At 43.4% G+C, this 20,971-nt stretch overlaps 5 protein-coding genes across 5 annotated transcripts; 2 read left to right on the forward strand and 3 right to left on the reverse strand.

Annotated features, from left to right (window-relative positions):
- Window positions 1–573: 573 nt before the first annotated feature.
- EAE97_000213 (uncharacterized protein) lies at window positions 574–2,563 on the reverse strand (the record flags this gene model as incomplete). Its single annotated transcript, XM_038870723.1, has 3 exons — window positions 574–2,279; window positions 2,327–2,504; window positions 2,555–2,563. 3 exons carry the CDS (start codon window positions 2,561–2,563, stop codon window positions 574–576), a joined length of 1,893 nt encoding a protein of 630 aa, XP_038738084.1.
- Window positions 2,564–5,280: 2,717 nt separating this feature from the next.
- On the reverse strand, window positions 5,281–7,900 carry EAE97_000214 (uncharacterized protein). The gene is made up of 5 exons (XM_038870724.1): window positions 7,612–7,900; window positions 7,473–7,553; window positions 7,081–7,408; window positions 6,109–7,027; window positions 5,281–6,051 (listed from the first exon to the last, which is right to left on the reverse strand). The coding sequence occupies exons 1-5, from the start codon at window positions 7,767–7,769 to the stop codon at window positions 5,954–5,956; spliced, it is 1,584 nt and encodes a 527-aa protein (XP_038738085.1). The 5' UTR covers window positions 7,770–7,900; the 3' UTR covers window positions 5,281–5,953.
- Window positions 7,901–8,515: 615 nt separating this feature from the next.
- On the reverse strand, window positions 8,516–11,799 carry EAE97_000215 (uncharacterized protein). Its single transcript, XM_038870725.1, has 4 exons — window positions 11,601–11,799; window positions 10,873–11,506; window positions 10,527–10,820; window positions 8,516–10,479 (listed from the first exon to the last, which is right to left on the reverse strand). The coding sequence occupies exons 1-4, from the start codon at window positions 11,611–11,613 to the stop codon at window positions 8,955–8,957; spliced, it is 2,466 nt and encodes an 821-aa protein (XP_038738086.1). The 5' UTR covers window positions 11,614–11,799; the 3' UTR covers window positions 8,516–8,954.
- Window positions 11,800–13,603: 1,804 nt separating this feature from the next.
- EAE97_000216 (uncharacterized protein) lies at window positions 13,604–14,958 on the forward strand. Its single transcript, XM_038870726.1, has 4 exons — window positions 13,604–13,863; window positions 13,976–14,191; window positions 14,244–14,365; window positions 14,425–14,958. The coding sequence occupies exons 1-4, from the start codon at window positions 13,813–13,815 to the stop codon at window positions 14,522–14,524; spliced, it is 489 nt and encodes a 162-aa protein (XP_038738087.1). The 5' UTR covers window positions 13,604–13,812; the 3' UTR covers window positions 14,525–14,958.
- Window positions 14,959–17,626, forward strand: EAE97_000217 (uncharacterized protein). Its single transcript, XM_038870727.1, has 2 exons — window positions 14,959–16,656; window positions 16,709–17,626. The coding sequence occupies exons 1-2, from the start codon at window positions 15,339–15,341 to the stop codon at window positions 17,410–17,412; spliced, it is 2,022 nt and encodes a 673-aa protein (XP_038738088.1). The 5' UTR covers window positions 14,959–15,338; the 3' UTR covers window positions 17,413–17,626.
- The last annotated feature ends 3,345 nt before the right edge of the window (window positions 17,627–20,971 follow it).

Raw genomic sequence — 20,971 nt, forward strand, 5'->3', positions numbered from 1 at the left:
GGTGAGATGAGGTTGGGTGAATTTGGGGGGTGGTGGTGATAATGATAATGATGATGATGATTTGGTGAATGCGAAGGAGGGGTTTGAGGACGTGGGCTTGGACTTGGGTGAGGGGTTGGAATTGGGGGTCGAGGAGGTGGGTTGTGATAAGTATGTATGTCTCTTTTGCTGTTTATATGGACGGTAGATGTAAAGGATTGTCTGGAGGTATTCATGCGCCTTTCCAATTTGATCCGATTCTTTTGCAGATGTTCAAATCTTGTGAAAAGCGCATTGCATCAACCAATTTCCACTCACTCATGTAAATCATCTATGTATTTTTTAGATCTTTGTCGATTGAGTCCTTGAGGACTATAGATAATATAATCACCAATTCTATCTACGCCATTCATCCATATCCATATCCCTATTCCTATTTGGTATCTCGAAATCCCTCTTATCATTGTGAATTAAATCCAGCCTAGAAATTATCCAGTACTGGCCATTACCAACAAAAGCCATCTCTCATCATTAACCCTCAACCTCCGACTCACGATCTCCTTCCCAGACTCCTCCCAACAGAACTCATAGTCCTCATACTTTCCCTCCTCTCCTCTCCTCCAATCGCTTCCCAATCCCTACCACAACATTCTTCGGAAACGCCATCTCGGGCATCTCCCACGTTCGCTCTCCATGCCCATTCATATTCACACTGGGCATTCTACTATTTTCCTTTTGCCTCACATGCACATCATGACTCTTCGAGCTCTTATGACTTTTCGCTACACTCCCCCTCGTCTTATGTCCCCTCACACTCTCGACTTTATCCCCCACCTCCGCATCAAAATCCCACTCGCGCCAAAAATCTCTCTTTCCCCTTGTGGCCCTGCGTACCCAGCCAGGCAGCAACCCACCGCGAACTTTGTATGTCCAGTAATCTTTTAATTCGTAGTCGTGTGGCATGATTCTTCCTCCTGACATTTTCGCCAATACCCATGCCGATGTATTAAGTAATGTATACGTAACGATTCCAGTAATAAGTCCGTAAGCGATCGAATACGTAAAAGGCATAATTGCCAGCGTCAAGAAAGCCGGAATAGAATCTCCAAGGTACCGCCAATTGATCTCTGTACACGCGCGTGCCATCATCGCTCCCACGAGTATCAAAGTACAGCCTGTGGCCCAAGGAGGTATACTAGCGAATATTGGCGCGAAGAAAAGACTGATGAAGAAGCAAAACCCAGTAGTGACGGCCGTGAGTCCTGTCACACCTCCTTCTGATATACCAGCACCCGATTCGATAAATGCAGTGACAGGAGGCGAGCCCACAAAGGAACCAAGAGATATGCCAAAGGCATCGACGAGATAGGCTACGGCGCTACCTTCAAAATCCTGCGTATCTTCATCGATGGCTCCACAAAACCGAGCCATCGAATACAAGGTGCCGGTACAATCAAGGATATCGACGTAAAGGAAAGTTATGAGTGCGGATGCAAATTGTCCAGCTCCAGCTCCAGTGATATTCCAATCTTGCACAGCTAGCACTCTAGAAATGGGATGGAAGGTGACGATTTTCTTAAAGAACTCGAATGCCGCATCGCCAGAAACAGTAGGGGGAAAATAAGTAACGGAAGTATTGCGCGGCCACGAAACGATAGAGACGAGGAGAATCCCGGCTATGACTGCACCTTTGACGCGGTACATCATGAGAAACGCTGTGAACATCCCCCCACCGAATATGCCAAGCCACATTGTCGGACTTCGCATTTTGCCAGATGTACAAGTTCCATCTGGAGCAATAAGCTCGGGTATACAGCCAGTTACTTGAAGAGGTACATCGGAATTACTGCCCGTGATAGCACCAATTCCCGCACTATAAGTGAGTCCGATGAGAGCGAGGTAAAGTCCAATACCTGCACCGCTGGCTATCTTCAAGCTTCGAGGTATTGCGCGCGCAAGCCATTGTCTGAGCCCGAGTATCGAGAGGGCGACAAAGAGTAATCCTTCGATGAATACGGCTGTTAATGCGAGTCTATATGAGACAGGTCCTTGTCCATGTATTCCAACAACTTGATAAGCAAAATATGCATTTAAGCCCATTCCGGGGGCCAGCGCTATCGGCATGTTGGCGAAAACACCCATGCAAAAACTCGTCAGTGCAGATATCGCTGCCGTGCCTGTGACTAAATCCTGGTTGATTTCCTGAACACATATTTGGTAACTAGGATCCGTTGAACTGTCTAAGCAGAAGGGATCCGTAGATCCAGGAGGGTAGTCGCATACACATGTTCCTCCGGTAGCTTGAAAGATGTGAGGGGAGTTATCAAGGCATAGGTAGAAAACTTACCTGATACGATCGATGAATTTACTGAGATGATGTATGCCATAGCAAAGAACGTGGCAAGACCAGCTCTCACTTCTGTCAAGAACCTAGAGCCTTTTCTCTCGTACCTATGCCCAGAAAATTCCAGTCTAAACCGTCTTCCAACGGCGCTCTTCGCCACGGTCATATTCGTCTTCTCCACCTAAAGTCTAATAAGCATTAGAATGTCCAGAGAATTTAGGTGATGCGTACCCAACCCATGATGGAAAGATATATGGTGTATCATGCAATGAAAGACGAGGTTCCTATAAAGAAATTGACTTGTGTGATATGAAGATCTTCTATGTGGTCGATGTTAAATGCATGACCCCAGTTTATCGTAAAAACTAAGTATTTCTTGTTGATAAACCATGCACGATTGTCCAGCGAATGTCTGACTTCAATGGCAAAGCTAACAAAGGTAGAACTGATATGATTTTCTGATTTGTTTGGAATATTCCCGAGAAGCAATTAATCCGATTGCTCCAACAGTCATCAGCTATAGACATGAAACGCAAGATATAAAGGTTCAAGAGAATGACGATGTTGATCTGTGACGAATCTAATACGAAGAACGTCTAGAATACATATTATGATCGAGAGGGGTTGTGGAAAGCGGGTTGCGACTGAAAGTGCGGGATCAAACGTGGAGACCTATAGAACCAAAAACAAAGGAAGAAAAGATAAAAATACGATGAAGGCAAAGGTATAGATGGCGGAAGTAGTAACAGAACATATGGATGGCACATGCCCGGTAGTCACTGCAGCCGTGTGTAACGTGTAGCATGACAAAATCCATCAAACAAGCTGGATCCAAACTTTCAGATCAATGTGCGTACGGTGGGTGGCTCAACGTTTTTCAAAGGCTTAATTAATCGTGCCACCCACCACCCAATGCACCTTATCTAGGGTTAATTCTTCCGAGGCCTTTTATAACAAAGTTGTCCAATCATCATGGGCCGCAAGAGTGCAGCCTTTTAGCTTTTGTCGTTCCGCCCCCAGTATCTCTGTGGCACCCCGCTCCATGTATTTTTTCTCATATCGGGACAAGAACCCCACTTGGGAATCAAGTCCGCCAAATTCGGGATACACTACCGAGAGGAGCAGCTCGGCGTTGGCCACATTATCTGATACATACAAAAGTAATCTGGACAGAGTGCAGCTGGATCGCCATGATCAGACGCAAATAAGTTCGCCTAATGCCCACTAGGAACATGAATTTCTCTCTCATGTTACAAGTGATGATATTCCAAATCCTCCTAATAGCCGAAGCAGCGAAGCTAATCAGAATATTGAAAGAAACTTAACTTCGTTGGAAGGAAAAATTACCGGACGGCACAGAAAATGCACTGGATACTTTACGAGGAATGTCGGGAAATGGAATCAGCCACCGCGTGTCCAGCCAGTCAAAGGACAACTTGGAGGCTTCCGATATCAATCATCCAAGGACTGATAACGACCAGAATTATCATTCGCTGTTATCCAACTCAACAAATATTCATGGGAATGTTAAATTGCTCAAGTCTGCATTCAAAAATTCATATTTGGTTCTAGCTGGGTTGAGGGTTAGAGATACAAATTCTGAGACATCCAAACAATCATTTCTTACCGCTGTTGTGCGAGGAATCTTGCATCACTTACCTTTCTTGGATTATTGATACACATTTCCTCATCCAACCTAATTTTCAGACTCCCGTTGTCATGACGGCAACGTCCTCTGCAGTGTTTTCCCCTCGTGATACAATACCGGCCGCAGTGATCAGTGAAAGCTGCAGCTATTTCTCGGCTGAATTGTTCAGCCTCTTTTTAGCCAATAGCTTCACATTTATACGTGTCGCCAATTGGCAATCGTGATATCATTTGCTTACACGGTGAACCTCGGTTAGTCAACAAATGTTCAATTGGGGAGGACGACTGGAGTGCAATGTCAATTTGTTTCCATTTTTTCGAGTCAATTACGAGCGTTTGGTATTGTTTGCAAGTACAAAGCAGGCAAATGAAATTGTCGACGAGTTACACCTAATCAAGGTTTAGAAGATGTAAGTTATTTGACCTACTTAGCAATTCTGAACATGTAGACAATCGAAAAGGTTCGACACCGGATTTGGAGTTGGAGAAGCAGAAAAGCCCTGCGGATGCAACATTGACAAACGGATACATACTCTTTTCGGGGTAACATTTTGTAGAGAAAGAGGTAATCAGCCTACCGATTTAACTTCAAGCCTTTCCAGATTCCCTTAGACATTATACGATCTGTACTCAGGCGTGCCTTGATATACATGTATGTACTATGTTGTACAGCAGATGGGGGGTTATGTTATGCTGTGTGCATTTGGAGTTTGTATGGTGAATTATATTAGCACGTTATCTGGGGTTTGCTTGCAGAAGCGTATTTCTCTTCAATTGTGATGAGAGACAACCATAAGTCATGTCGTCGAAGTTTTCTTCACCGAGATAAAGATGAGAAGTGGCCGTTACTGCTCTTGCGTGCGGGTATTTGGAGAAGTATGTAGGATCAACAATTCTAAACCGAAATCGAACATCAGACCAGATATTATCCGAAGTGTACAAGCAATTCTTGACCAACAATAGCTTGAATCTAGAAGAGGAACAGGTGGGAAAATATCGAATGAGAAAGAATACCCTAAATTCATTCCTGTCAAACGAATTAATGACAGGATGAGGGAGATGCATTGAGCTACATCTGACGGGTTCCGAATCAGAAAGACCAGCGTCTCACACTGTAATCGGTGAAAAGTTGTGTTAAAATGAGGCTCATAATCTACCTATATGAGATGGAACAGAACCAGATGATACTAGACCAAAGTGTTCGAAGTACCCACTTCGTGTTGAATCAGGTATAGTGCTTGTTAATAGCTTAGCATGGTACGGACAGCTACATCCAGCGGAAGGAAGATAATGTCACGCAGTGAGGAGAACCGAAAATGGGTATATAAGTACACGCACATGTGATATCATATTGTCTAACATTGTTTCTGACAGTCTGAAGGGTAGTGCATGAAGGCCATTATCTTCCGGCACGAGAGAGACTTAAGAGTCGCATGACAGTTGCACCTGATAATGCTTTGGTAGAGATGCATGGTCCGAACGATGGTGGTGAAGCGACAAACTCCATTTCGAGAATAGGGGCTGGACTTGGCAAGCATTTCTATATCTCGACACAATACCATGCAGTGTGCTTCACTTGAAACGGGACTAGAATGCGCCGGAAAGGGCGCATGAACTTTTGGTCAGAAAGCACAACGACGTCCTCACTTCTCTGAACTCAGAATACTCTTGTTGTAGGTCTCAGGTCACAGTACGACTTATTAGATACACGGCTTCAGTGTCTTGCAGAATGAGTAGGATAGTCCTATGCCGAATAAAAAAAGTGTCCTGATTGGGGAAGCGAGTTTCTAACCGACTTTTGAAGGATATGTGCAGTAGGGTATGAATAGGTTCTAAGTCTTATACAGCGAAAATATAAACATGCACATTGTGGATATGTGCATCGAACCATTCCCCAATTTTTTAATACCGCCGATGCACCGTGCTCGATTCCATCAAAGTTTGAACGCCGTCTCCCTTACCTTTTCCAATTCCCGTTTTGATCTATTCTAAAAATGTGAAAAGATTTGTATGCAATATGTTCATCGCGCGTGTGGCTTCGTAAGCGTCTATGACACAAGATATGTTGATCTCACTCGCCCCTGAATGTCGCTTGTTAGTTGTCGAATCGCTATGTGGGACAGAGATTCTAGATTTACCCTGAGATATCATTTCGATATTGACATTATTTTCTCCAAGAGTGGAAAACATCTTGCCAGCAATTCCGACCATGTTCTTCATTTCCGATCCCACCAGACTGAGGATCGCCATTTCATTAAGGATGCTGACTTCACCGCACTCTTGAAGCTCTGCTTTGGTGCTCTGCATATCTTCTGCAGAGATGTACGCCGAATGAACAGCCATGGAAACATGAACCTCACTGGTGGAAATAAGATCCACAGAAATCTGTCGACTGTCCAGTATAGAAAATACCTTTGCGAAGAATCCGTGCGAAATTGATCTCTTATTCGAATGTACGTTGATAACAGAGATCTTGTCCTTGATAGTAACAGCTGTAGGGCGCTTAGGCGTTTTCTTCAGACTTACGGGACTTGAGCTTCTCGCATGGGTGTGCTGCGAAGGTTCTAATATAGGATCGGGAAGGATGATTGTGCCATTTCCCTGTGGGTTTTTAACGTTCTTGATCCGAATCTTGATCGGTGGGGTCGCTCGAATGACTTGATCCATAGTGAGATGATGGATGACCTCGGACCCGTAAAACGTTAACTCTGCCGCTTCGGATGGTGTTATAGTGGACAAAAGTCGGGCGGTTGGCACTTTCGAGGGATCTGCAGTAAATATACCATCAACTTCCTTCCATACTTGCAATTCTTCTGCCGCAACCCCCACAGCCACTAATGCCGCGCAGAGATCTGTATATCCTCTTCCGATTTCTCCATCCATCAAACCACCTGGAACGGTTCCAAAATATCCAGTGATAATTGGCACGCTATCCTGGCAAGCGTCGATTTTCTCTTTTATCGCCGCAGCCACGTCTCTGTAAAACTCTAAGTTCATCCCCTTGGGGGTCTTGAAATGGATAGCATCCGAGAGGTCTACGTATTCGGCATCAACTCCCTATAATATATATCGTAAGCACGGCGCACTTTGGAATGCTTAACATAGCCTACCCTATCTTGTAATAAAGCTGCTACAAATCTACAGCTAAGTTTCTCTCCAAAGCTGACCAGACGATCCTTTGATCGCGAATCGATTTCCAGATGCCATCGTTCAACGGCCAATCGATATTCCTGTATCTCCTTACACTCCGTTTCAATGTCCTTTGCGAGCCTCGAGGCTATAGCCTCATCTTGTATATGTGACCTCGCTGCTGCAATGTGATCGTCGCGGATAACGTCCACCAGTCTTTCGTATTTGCTAACTAGGCTCTTGTAATGTTCTGAATCCGAGTCTTTCAAAGAATTGACCGACTGAAGGACACCGTGGATTTCCAATAACCTGCCAAGGCCAGAATTAGTATGTCTTTGCATGCGCCATCCTTTTTGAATTCGAGAATCCTCACCGACTCGTTGTGCCCTCGACCTTCTTCCCAGTACTTCTCGCGGAACAGACAACTGCGATTCTATGATGTTTTAAGCTTGCTCTAGATGCCCAGTTAGTTTCAAATCGCTATGATTGGCAATGTTCCACAATCTACCCACCGAACAATGTCTTCCGCAATATTCACAGCGAATTTGCCTACACTTGTGCCACCAAATTTTTGCACTACCCAGCTTCTGTGACTGTCATTGTGGTTCAATGAATTGGATATTAACGGTGAAGCATCAGGATGCCCGTTGTACTGAACTTCAGTAGCCATTGTCCAAAACTGTCTGTGAATAATTGAAATAAATTACTGGAGGATAAATTAGTTATAAAATTGAAACGATTGACTATGCTATCTGAAGTTGAATATAAGATGAAATGTAGAAAAGTTTAGGAAACATTGAATAAGTTGAAAAGAGTCATACCAAGCACATATGTTTAATTCATTAGTAGAAACAATTATTTTCGAACCTGCATCGGCATGATATCGGAGCAAGTCAATGCGGGACCACAGTTCAATCACGTCAACGGTCAGTTCTTTCCCACTTCCTTCAATCAAGTCTTTATCATTAGCGAGCTTAGAGGGAAAATAGATCGGAGCTAATACGATAAGAATTTGATGGAGAAAAAGAAAAAGGGGGGGTAAGGGTTAATTTTGGTCCGGAGTTCGAACATTTATACCTGGGTATCAAATGATTTTAATTATATTCTGAAAATTCGCCTGAGTATTTACTGGACTGAAAATAAGACTCAGGTAGATGTTGCGTGATTTTATTCTTTTTCATAAGGAGAATACTCGAGTAGTCGTAGAGGGTACCTAGATGTGTTTCATTCATTAACACAACAAAAAGCTAATCTAGTATCGTTTGTTAGGACTCAACGTTTCATTGTTTGAAGCAGAATGAGAAACACTTCTAAATCTTTCAGCATTAGACAAGACATTAGTAAGTAGTCCGTTTCATATCTAGATGCGCCGAGTCAATGAAGATGTGAAGTTGTAGACTTTCGAAATAGTTGTGCCTCAATACTCAACATAATTGACCAAAAAGACATTCATTATTACAACGGCTTTCTTCAAGCCCAAGTAATATTAGATCATATGTAGAAACCAGTTTTCATACCCTTCCTTCCTTCCCGCCATTATTCCCCGTTATTGATAATTACAAAAGGATAACCCTAGTCTTTGCACGGAAACGCCATCAAAACCAGTACTCCAAAGATTTTTGGAGCCAAAACCGTCAATAGTCCAAACGGCGAAAAATACTCAAATCGCCGGAGTAAGATAATCAAGACCATCCCAAATATACACCAGGTATCCACCCATTCTACAGCCATTCGTTTAGTCGTTGGTCGTTAAAAAATCATCCTTTCCTGTCACATTATCCAACCCCAACCCTTTGACCATCCATTGCGCCGCAAATTTGACCCAAATTCTCACGATTTGGAGTGTTATTCAATCTCAAGACATAGCTCCCTGTGACATGGCATGAAGAGAATTAGATTCCATCGATGCGTGCCCATCATCTTGACCGAATGCATATTTTCCCATAGAAAACTCATCGTCGGGTGTCCTCATTCCAATTCCACTATCATCATGACCAGCAGCTGCATTCATAGCAGCCTCTCTTGCAAGGTCCATTGGTCGAGGACCCGAGACGCTTCGCTCACCATTTACTCCACGCCCAGCAAATTCATCACTTCCACCGCTGTATCGGCCATCTTGCTGGCTATTCCTCCGACTTGCAGCGGGGTTTCTAGGCACATTACCCATCGCACCTTGAATGGTTTCACGCTGCATGAACCCTCCTTGTTCGGCCATGAATGCAATCATCTCGTCTAGCCAACATTTAGTGACCCACCAAGCACCAAAACTCTTACCTTGAGCAATGGTAAGATCTCTCATCACAGCTGTGCCAATCTTTTGGACACACCAAACAATTTCTGCATGTGTAGCATACGGAAATTTGCCAGGAAGGGAGAGAAGCATGTTCACCCAACGATCGAGAACATTTTCTGTGGTCGGGTCGGCGTGGACGCTCGCTTGTCGTTGACGACCCATACGCGCAACCATTTCTCCAAAAGGAGTTTGTCCTTCCATCTCCCACGATACCTCGCTTGGATCAAGAAGATCACGTAATTCCGTTATCAAAAGATTGACCACATCATCCATTCCTCTCGTAGGCACACTTTCCGCAACTTTTCTTATGTTGACCATGGTTATAAAGTCCTCATACATTGTATCACGATTGTAAGGATTAGATAGCATATTTGCTGCAGCATGAGCAGTTAGATTCACCCTTAATTCTTTGTCCAAGAGGCTTGCAAAAGTTGTAGCTGGCCCCACTTTCGCCTCGATAACATGTGCCGGTTGGCCGTGGAATGAGTTTTGAATGTGTGTAACTAGACGATCGGAGATATTGCGTAAAGTGTCCAAAACGACTTTAGGCACAACTTGAAGCGTTAGAGGCGCCACGACGCGCATCATGCTTTGGTACATGATTATATCGCACTGATTAATCCACGGTGCGAGTGCTTTGTCGGCAAACAACTTTTGTACAGGCATGGTCAGTGTGCCTTGAAAGGCCGTAAAAAGATGGAAGAATGTCTTCTCTTTGCAGAAACGGACTTGCTCAACGAGGGAAGTACAATGGGAACGATAAAGCGCAGATAATGCAAGTGCTGAATCTGAATCGGTGCCAACGGGCAAAAAGGGTTGGATCTTAGGAAGCAAAATAGCCCCATATTCTTGCATAGAAGGTTCCCCTAGAGGTGCAAAATGAAGAACCTGAGGGGTCTTTGTTGTGCATTCGAGATCTGCAAGCTTCGCAACTACTGGGTGGGTGTAGAGACTATGAGGTCTAATGAATCCTCCCGATCGTTGTTTGCGTTGTCCGGGCTCTTGAGCAATTGCGGGAGACGGAAATGGGGCTCGATCAATTGGGTATTTGACGTCCGGGTATTGAATTTGCGATGTCATACTTTGACTGACTAATTAGCGATGAGTGAATACAGAGGGTAGAGATTGATATACTTGAAACTTTGAGCAAAATTTGCATCGTTAAAGTTTGTAATCGGTTGATGAGTTTGAGTCTCGTGCAGTTGTGGCTGGTCATCCCTGAGACTAAAATTCACGTAGTGATATTTAGATTCGCCGCGTACACCAAGCCGCCGAGTCTTTAGTCCTGGAAAAAGTACACGAACAAGTTTTCCAAAAGATGCCGGGTTCAATACTGTTACCTTTTCTGTACCGCATCTCGAAACGTAATTTGCGTAAACACGACCTCTTGGTACAGACCCCGTACCTTTATCACAGACTTTGTTGATCCTAAAAGGGCTTTGTTAATGTGATTCAAAACTTCATTATATGGTGCACCTACCAGAGCATAGCAAATACTTGTCTCTGTCTTTCCGATTGTGGTCCTCTTTCATTCAAGAGAAGTTCCGCAGCAATGTCTTGCAAGGAGCGGTGTTTGTTCGCGTGAAATAACTGTCTCATTTCTAACTCATTGGCAGCGCTTGATCTCGAGGCTTTCTTTGTCGCTCCAGTTGCCCCGATTATAGAATCCACCTCGTCTTGCTCATCGCTCCGACCTTCTAGAACTTGGCTATCCCCCTCTCCATAATTTTGAGCGTAGTTATCCATTGGTATAGATTGGCGTCCAGATTCAGGCCTATATTGCACCTCCGAATGATACGATTGTATGTTGTGGTTCGAGACGCCATTGAGAGAGTGCTCCATATCAAAAGATCGAGGATTTTGTAACTGCGAAGCACTATGCATAACCATATCTTCGGCTGACAATTGCGGAATGTTGTTGTGTTGTGGATTGGAGTTAGTATCATACCACTGCGCCGGATCCATATATTGCTGCTCCAGTACCGGTTGCGCAAGTCCGCTATGAACACTCGTTGTGGAAGCTCGAGATTGAGGACGTTTACGAGGTTTAGCGGACATGGAAGTATTAGATCTCGATCGTTTAACAGGATTTTTTTCTCCGGGTGGTTGTTGATCTTCAATGTTCCAAAGAAGTTAGAATATAGACACACATTGGAAGATTTCGCGCATCGTAGCGCGTCATGTATAGAGAAGAGTATCATCACTTACCCATAATTTTCATGCGAGGTTGTTGTTCGTGGAGTCGGAGAAAATGGTCGGAAAAAGTGGCTGGGGCTTTGTTTATTCTGCGATGTGTAGCCTTTCTTGACTTGATTCTGGTCTTTTATGGACCTTCTAATGCTCTGATGCCAATCCGATCCTGCGATATGGATACTTACCGATTGAAAGGAGAGCAAGTCGTTGCCGTTGTCGTCCTTTGTCGTGATATGTTTTTTGAGAGGTTGATTCCAATTGTTTACGAGGTCTTGAGGTATTCCGGTTAACGGGGAAGCAGAACCCAGGCCGAATTAGGATTAGTACGATGATTATTGATGATTGGAGGATTCATAACAAAACAAACATCATTTCTGAGATTGAGAGGGAAGAATTGATGAAAGTTCCATTTCTCACTTCGGATGGGCAAAAGTAGGTAAGGTATGGCAGCGGTACGGACACTTTTTCTGACAGCATGAATTAAATCATTTTGCATTATTTATATACGTACTGTAATCTGTTCGCATTCTTTCAAATCTTAATTTCCCTTATGTTGGCGGTGAACTCGGAGACTCGACTTTTCTTTGCTAACTCATGCAAAGTAATGAAATATGTCTTGAATGAAAGTAATAATAGGTATGCACCTTGTATTATTTGAGACTTATCAGAATCGTTACAGAAATGTATGACAGACTTTCATGGGCTATCATTTGGCTGGAGTACGTACTACAGAGACGAAGGAACGTTCGCGGATGCTTCAATGTGAGAATTTATAAAGAAATGCAGAAAGTCGATTGAGATATAAGAACAACCTCACCCACTAACCGTTTAATGGACATCATATACTTTACAGATTCTTTGTTGCGAGTTGAACATAGGTAGGCGTTATGTATGGTAGCATATGAATGTTCACGTAGACGTCTCTGAACAACTTGTACTTTAGCAGCCTCCCCCTTCCCTGATGCTTATATATATTTCCAATGCTCAGATATAGATGTTCTTTTCTCATATCCCAGTTCTCATATCCCAATCTATGTGTGATATCCATTCTTCTCCCATTCACAAATGATATACATCCCAATCTATGCTACTCATTGGAAGAAAATGATGTATGTCTTGTTTTTGATCGACAGGTGTCTAGAATAAGAGCAATCCAACAGTTGAAGATTCGGATCTATTTTGAACATTCAGATGGTTCGGAAATGTTGATTTCAAGTGGAATACGGAACTCCTTGTAAACATTAGAGGTTTCTATCCAGTCTGGCAATCCGGGCCATTGGCATCTTGCGGGTGAAGAATGCTGGCTTGTCTTGTTGCCCACGGCTAGCTATCTACTTGTCATTGTCTACCTATGATACAAGTCGACGTTCATTTGTCGCTTACATTGTTAAAGAACATAGCTGGGGAAATGAATAATTATGAAGTGCATATACATAGCTACACAATATCTATTCATTGTTTAGACCTGTATGTTTTGGATCAGGGAGCCAGGTACGATATATTTGACCATGATGAACACGGACAACTTGCAGACTAGCCACTTATAGAATTACTGAATGTTCATCCATCACGGACACCGAGCTTACCATCTCATGCACCTATTTGGATACGACGTTTCTTCTCTAAAGAAGAAGGGGTGAAGTATTGATTGTACAGTTGGCACATCGAAATCTTCCCGACCAGTGTCTACCAATGAAAGGAGACAAAATATAAAACCCTAATCGTGGGGCAAGTCTATTCCACATTCCTCCGAAGCATTCTACCAACTTCCGTACTCGAAAGACGAAGAAGATAAGAACTTTCAAGACCTTCATACGGTAACAGATTAACTCGAGTAAATCCTTTGAAGCACATGTAGACAGATCCCTTTGTAACGAGTAAAATATAATTGTTTGAATGCATTCATAAATTCCATGGATTTGAATCAATTTTATTACTCTTTGTGTTGTGTTTTGTGTTTTGTTGGTAAAGAGATGATGTTGACCCCCGCTCCTGATCGGTTGTCAGAATTACCCAAGCTTTTCCGGCCAGTTCGTCATTTCATAGTAAGGTTAGCATAGTAGCGAAGTAGCGTCAGAACAAAGGAACACTTTTAGCCCAACCATTCTCTTTCCTCAAAAGTTGTCCCACAACACAAATAACAATAAGCTCCTCGAAATTTGCACTCGCAAAAGCCGCATACATCTCAACAACCCTCAGAACCCCTTCGTAGCACATATCTTCCAAAATGTCGTTCCAAGACAAAGTTCAGGGCACCATCGCCCAAATTGATAAGGAAGTAAGTTCCCGCATACTCCGGACTTGAAAATCGACAACGAGTCGGTTCTGGCTACGACTGATGTGCTGGAAGTGCGTTGATGTATGAAAGTTTTGACTAATTCTGGCCTCAGCTCTCCAAGTACCCAACCTTGAACAACCTCGAGAAGCAAAGCAACGTTCCCAAGGTCTACGCTTTCTTGGGTGTTATTGCATTCTACTTCTTTTTCATCTTCTTCAACATCGGAGGTCAGCTTCTTACCAACCTTGCGGGATTTGTTCTTCCAGGGTACTACTCTCTGGATGCCTTGTTCAGCTCTGGAAAAGCGGACGACACTCAATGGCTCACGGTAAGAAACTCGAAATTGATATTCAATAGCCATTGCTAATATGTATATTCAGTACTGGGTTGTCTTTGCCTTCTTGACTGTGTTTGAGAGCGTGTTCACCGTTGTCTACTGGTTCCCTTTCTACTACACCTTCAAGTTCATCCTTGTTTTGTGGCTCGCACTCCCAATCACCAGGTAAGAGCTACATGGACCCAATCATGTCTCCTTAAAACGTCACTAATAATCTTTAATAGCGGTGCCCAAATCGTATTCCGCTCCTTCATTTCCCCAGTCTTCTCCAGATACTTCTCTGGAGCTTCCAAGGTTAGCGCCAGCGCAGACAAGTCCTTGTAATGGACTAACAAGCGTGTACCACTATCGTGCTGCCGAATCCATTCACCTAAGCAATATATGGGCGGAATAGTGGAAACATGCGTAAAGACACAAATGAAGATTGTAGGCGTCAGACTATAAGGGGGGGTGGTGTCTTGAGCCGTGGACGTTGAAGGTGGAGTCGCAAATGCCAACCACGATGCTGGGGAACATTGCAACGAATTTCTTATCATATATGGGATAGTTCAGGTGCTCTGTTGATATGACCTCAACGTACCAAGATTCTCGTAATTCATTTTTGGTTCAGATTGATGGGGTATATGGTAGAGGAAATTATCGTTGACTAGTTTATTCAGTTGGTATATATGATATGGCAATGAGGAGATGAGATTGATAAGATTCGTGCTTCACAATTACCTCGGAATGCTCAGAGGTAAAATCTGTATCTTGGCCCTTGAGTACTTTGTTTTGTATACCATCGTGATTGCCATAACTGCTATACTTGGACTATAATTTGTAAACTATAAAATATAGTACCACGTAGAGGGGTAGTTGGAGATGATCACCTAAAAACAAAACTCTATCATTGGCCAAGACATCAGGGTACAGTTGGTGGACCGAGAGCTTGAGACTTCACTCAAACACCAAAACTATCTCAAACAACCTTCCGTAGAACAAACCACTTTCTTTAAACACTCAAAAACACTCAATTGACTGCAGTTATGAATACCAGACGCCAGGTCTCGAATCTTCTCGAATAGACATTGATGCTTAAACTTTCGAACGACAATATTTGCGACTTTCCGATGGGCATTTTACAAATACCGCCATTGCAATGCCTCTGCCAAAGCTCAGTCCGCTGCAATCGCGGCTGGCCGCATCCCTCATGGGATCGATAATGCTACTGATATTATATCTGACCTTTTCATCTTCTCACTTTGCATACGCCGCCGATGTTGATTCGATACAACCAGAAGACCATAATCACGAAAGGTTGATGGAAATAAACATGTTGGCCCTGGATGATGAAGAGGAGGAGATAGAAATAAGGGATGAAGGATATGAAGCCGAATTTGTAGGGTTCGATCGGAGCATAGTTGGGAGGGTCGCATCGGCGACTGATCCGACTCCATTACTCAACAATCGCGCTGTAACGACAAATGTTGAACAGGGACAAACGATCCCGTTTTCATTCCTAAACTCCTCATTATGGGGAGTCCTTTCTCCACAAGCAAGCGGTTTACCATCTCCTGTTAAGATTCGTAAAAGAGATAGTGAAAGCGTTGGCAATAAAGAAGAGAGCTTACAGGCTTTGGACACTGCGCTATTTGAGGTTGATGATGGGGAGCAGATTCTGTCTGAAGATAGGAGACAAAATTCCACTTTACAGCATCGACAGTCGAGCTCCTCAAGTACTAGAACGCTGTATATCACGGTCAACACTTGCACACAGCCTGAAGCTATAGGCGCGAATGTGATGGCGCCCTCGCAGTTGGAGCTCTATATATCACAATCTGAAAAGAATACGAATCCTGGACCCGGACAGGATGCCAGTTTACAAAAAGCTTACCAGTTGGAAGGCGGCGCTGCAGTGGTCACTTTGAATGCTACTGGAGATGTCTTCATCGGTTTGACCGGTTTGAATATGACCTCGAACTACACAGGCGCATGGAACGCGGAGATTGCAGCTTCCATCGATGCGCCCTACCATTATTACCACGGCGATGAAGAGAATCTCGTCCTTGTAGATAGTGATAGCGCATCAGTCCTTCTAGTTACCAGCGATCTCACCACAGACAATGGCTCAATATACGATGAATGGGTCAATCTGGCACCACCTTTCACTATGTTCGCTAGTAAAACGATCAACTCTTCTACAGCAGGTTTGCAATATTCGTATTGTGGATTGGAGAAGCAGGCCGAAATAGCGGGAACTATTAATGGTGGTCAAAAAACCGACAAAATAAAAATGTCGATGACTACTAGAGGAGAAAATGATGCTCCCAAGCAGCAATTCTATTTTGATGGGTTGACTGCGGGCACGTCTTACTATAGTATTCTTGCAATGAATGGCAATGCGACTGCTCTAGGGCGTGAGGGAGTAGGCGGTGGTGGACAGGTCTGGAAAGCTATGACCTTTTCCACGATTTCTGGTATGTGGTTTTGAATGATGCGGATTGAGTATTGAACTAACTCCCCACGTAGCCGATAACTGTGCACTCGTGTATAATCTCTCGTTCTGCGATCAAGTGGCTTGGACCGTCCCAGCAAATCCCAATACATTTCCAAACACCACAGCTCTTGGAGAATGGTACGATAACTCAACCTACCAATCTTATAAGTACTTCAAGAAGGCCTTAGCACAGATTCCTTGCAATACTACTTCATCTGCTCAGTATTCTCTTGCTCAAAACTGCACGTCTTGTGATGCAGCGTACAAGACATGGCTTTGTTCGGTGACGATACCAAGATGTACTGATTTTTCAACCGATCTTCCGTGGCTACAAGAACGAGGTATGGGACAACCATTTCCAAACGGGACAATGCTTAGCCCGGAGCTACTTGACATAGCGAGCTCTTCACAGCCTGCGAACGGTTCTCGAAATCCAGACATCACTACAACAGTCCAACCAGGTCCTTACAAGGAAATCTTGCCCTGTGAAGATTTATGCTATGGAATTGTTCGTGCCTGTCCGGCAGTTATGGGATTCGCATGCCCTCTCCCAGGTGATACGGGCTTTGATACAAGTTATGGTATACATAGAACGGCAAATCAGAGCGGGCAAGTTACGTGCAACTATCCCGGTGCTGTGCATGATCGGTCGATTGGCGGTATTAATTCCATACCACACACAATGGTATTTGGAGCAGCGGTGTTGAGTACGATGTTCATATTGAGCGGCATTTGAGGAATTTTCAAACCAGGATAAGGTAGCATAGGGGGCGTAAAGGAAACGGGATCTGATTTAAATGGGACTTTTGACTTTTGACTTTTTGAAATACCTCTAGATGAGGAGAGTCGAATGACATTCGAGGTTGTTCGACGACGGACCTTGTATGATGTTGTATTTTTTTTATATCACCATGAATTGTAATACATAGACTTGAGCGATATGCCTGAAACGCTATATGAAGTGTCTGATGATGTTGATGTTGAGCCATTCTATTCGCGCCAGGTGATTCTGATTACAACATATATATCAGTCGCCCGGTAGCCAATTCTCCTAACGGCAATCCAGCAATATCAGGTTATGAATGTCTAGAAGCAGTTACGCATTTGAAAAATCATTCAATGTTCCTACCACATTCAATCACTATCTCACTCACATGATTGTATATTTGAGATATTCCAATCGGGTTGCCGATTTTTATCGTGATGGTATGAGGGAGTTGGGCGGGGAGTCAGGAAGTGGCTCGTGGTGTCTGAATCGCTGATTGATTGTATGTACCTATGTTCTATGATTTATTAATGTTAGGTTATTAGATTATTGCATGAAAGTGAAAGTGAAAGTGAAAGTAGATCAGATATGCGAATATCTAGATAGGTAGGCAAGGTAGGTAGGTATCTACTCGTAGTAGGTAGGTAGGCAAGGTAGGCAAGGTATCTTCATCGGCGAAGAATATCCGAGTCGAGGAGGTGTGTTCTGATGGATGTGTATGCTACTCACTTGCTCACTCGCTTGCTTCTTACCTCGTTCCTAGGGAGGCAGGTGTGTATATTTTACTTAGTATGATGTACCTCTCTTGTGAATATTGATGTTCATCTATAGTCTATAGTCTATAATATATAATCTACAATCTATAATCTATAATTTACCCTCGGTCCGTCCTGGGATCACCATCGGTCGGATACATACATACGTAAGTCCCACATACTTCTAGAAGGAAAAAATTTCTTCTATGAGATTTTTTTTTTCTTTTCTTTTTTTCGTTTTGGTGTGTTGGATTTTTTTTCGGAGATGGATGGATGGGGAGTGTGGATTTTTGGTTGCGTTGGGTTGGGGATCGTGAAGTTGTATGTTGTGTGAAGTACTAGGGAGGTAATATAGATCGGAGATAATTAGGTAGGTGGGTGGTAGGTGGGTGGTAGGTGGTAGGAGGTTGAGGTTGTTGGATCTGATCTGGGGTGGGATCTATCGAGTAAAGAAGGTATAAGGCATAATGATGATATCGGCGTTATTTAATTCTCGTTTTCGTTTTCTTTTTTTTCTCATGGGAAATGGGAAAGAGCTTGGGAGAGGGGATGGGGATGGGAATGATGATGGGATTTGATTTTGATATGGATATTGATATTGATATTGATATTGATAGGGATGTGAGGCCCGGGGTGCCCGGAGGTTTGGGGCCATGCGTGCGAGTTCTGCGAAATCGAAGTTGGGAGTTGGGATTTGGGATTTGGGGGTTGCGTGTGCTGGGCTATGGTGGTTTATGGGGTGGTGATGCATGATGTTATGATATGATATGGATATGAATATGAGATGAGATGGGATGGATATATTAGGTAGAGGGTAGGTAGGTACTTGGGTACGAACGAGGTGGATGCAGAAGAGGTACCGGTAGGCATTGAGAGGGGTCGTATTGTTCACGTACCTACCTAGGCGAGCTAGGGATGAAGACAGGGATGAAATGAAAGATCGTAGAGTAAGTAGACTGAAAAGTAGACTTCCAGATTATCGATTTGCATGTGAGGAGAAGGTAGATAGAATGGGAATTGAAGCCAAAAAAAAAAATTATGAGGCTAAACGTTTTGGGGGATAGTGATGAATGGGAAGTGGTGAGAGGGAATTTTGAAACGTCACGTCACGATGTGTTGTACTCAGTGTAATTTTAAAATTGCATGAGTTGGGTTTGGTGCGGGTTTGGTGGCTGATTACCTGGGTGAGAATTGGGGATCGGTTCCTGGTCGGTTTGGATTGGGAGGAGGGAGGGCTGAAGCTTTTTTGTTCGCTGATAAGTTAGATCAACTTAGATGGATGTTGTAAGTTTGATTGGGATGGGGGTATGGATCTGGGTGATTTGGTGGGATTTGGTTGGTTATGTTTGGTGGGAGGGATTATCGACAGGATGGATAGTCTGATGGATCATGCATCATCATTTGGACTTGGGAGAGAAGATAATCAGCGTCGCCGCCGTGGGGTGCAGATTGTTTCTTGGAAGGTTACTCGTAGATTGGGTTGGTGTGGTAGGGTAGGGTAGGGTATGGTAACTTGTAAGGTATGGGGTTTATGGATTATAAGATGCTGAGCTGATGTTGAGGTTGATGTGGTGGAAGGAGGGAAGTTTGCGATGTTGACCTGCATACAAAGGAATACATCTTCATCTTCATCTTCATCTTCATCTTCAACATTGAACCTGGGAGAAGTGGAATCACGAATCTACTTACCTCCGTACTGAAGTATATTTAATTTCATTAAGGCTGCCTATGCGTAGAAATGAAGAGATTCATGAGATGAACCAAAGATGCATGAAATACCTTTAGACATTACCTAGCTAGTACGAGTAGATGTATGTTAGCAGATGTGAGTAGATATTAGTAGGTCCTACCTAGGTATTTACTCCGCACTATGATCTATATCATAAGTTATTATTAGGGAATTAGATTGACACACTCGTTCGCATGTATTTAGTATTTACCAGTATCTACTAAGGAATTAAGTATCTAAAAGACTAAAGAGACTAATAAAAGTATCAATATCAGTTCAAGGTTTTCGTTCCGTTCCTTTAAACCCTACTTTCCTCACCTAGGTACACGGTACACCAGGTATTTTACAGTCTTTACTATTTATTATTTACCTAGTCAAAGTATAAAAACACGCTAAATCGCGTTATTAGAGAATGTAAACAATAACTCTTTTCGGTCGCGAATCACCTCGATTCTTCTATCGTTTTTCCCCTCCCCCTCTTCATTACTAGGTATCATCTTCCCCTCCTCTTTGACCGCATCCGCATCCGCATCAGATTCAGATTCACATCATCACATCATCATCTTCATAACTTTAAGGGATCTTCATTCAACCTTGCGACCAACAACGACCTTCCTTACTTGAGTTACCGTGTTAATCAATTCTTCCGATATTCCACAAAAAAAACCTTCGTAGAGGTAGAATTGACTCCCAAATTCCACTTTTGATCAATTTTAATCCAATCCAACCAGTTCGAAAAATTCTAAAAAATCTCAAAAATCTCAAAAATCTACGACTGGATAAAAGAGATTCAGAAAATCATTGCTATCCATCCGTGGCGCCAACACCCCAGAGATTCAAAACGCCCTGGCCAGTTGGCCACATCTGAACTACCACTACCACCACTACCACCACTACCACCACTACCACCACTTTTGAAGACGTGCAGGAGAGAGAGCGAGACCATCTCTCATCCAATCGATAATCGATCCCATATCAGACCTATTACAGTAACACCTCGCAGTACCACTCAGAAGCCAGAGATCAATTCCTACACCTTGACACT

This window comes from Botrytis byssoidea (genome assembly GCF_014898295.1).
Source record: "Botrytis byssoidea strain MUCL 94 chromosome Unknown BBYS_001, whole genome shotgun sequence".
In the NCBI taxonomy this organism is placed as follows: Eukaryota; Fungi; Ascomycota; class Leotiomycetes; order Helotiales; family Sclerotiniaceae; genus Botrytis; species Botrytis byssoidea.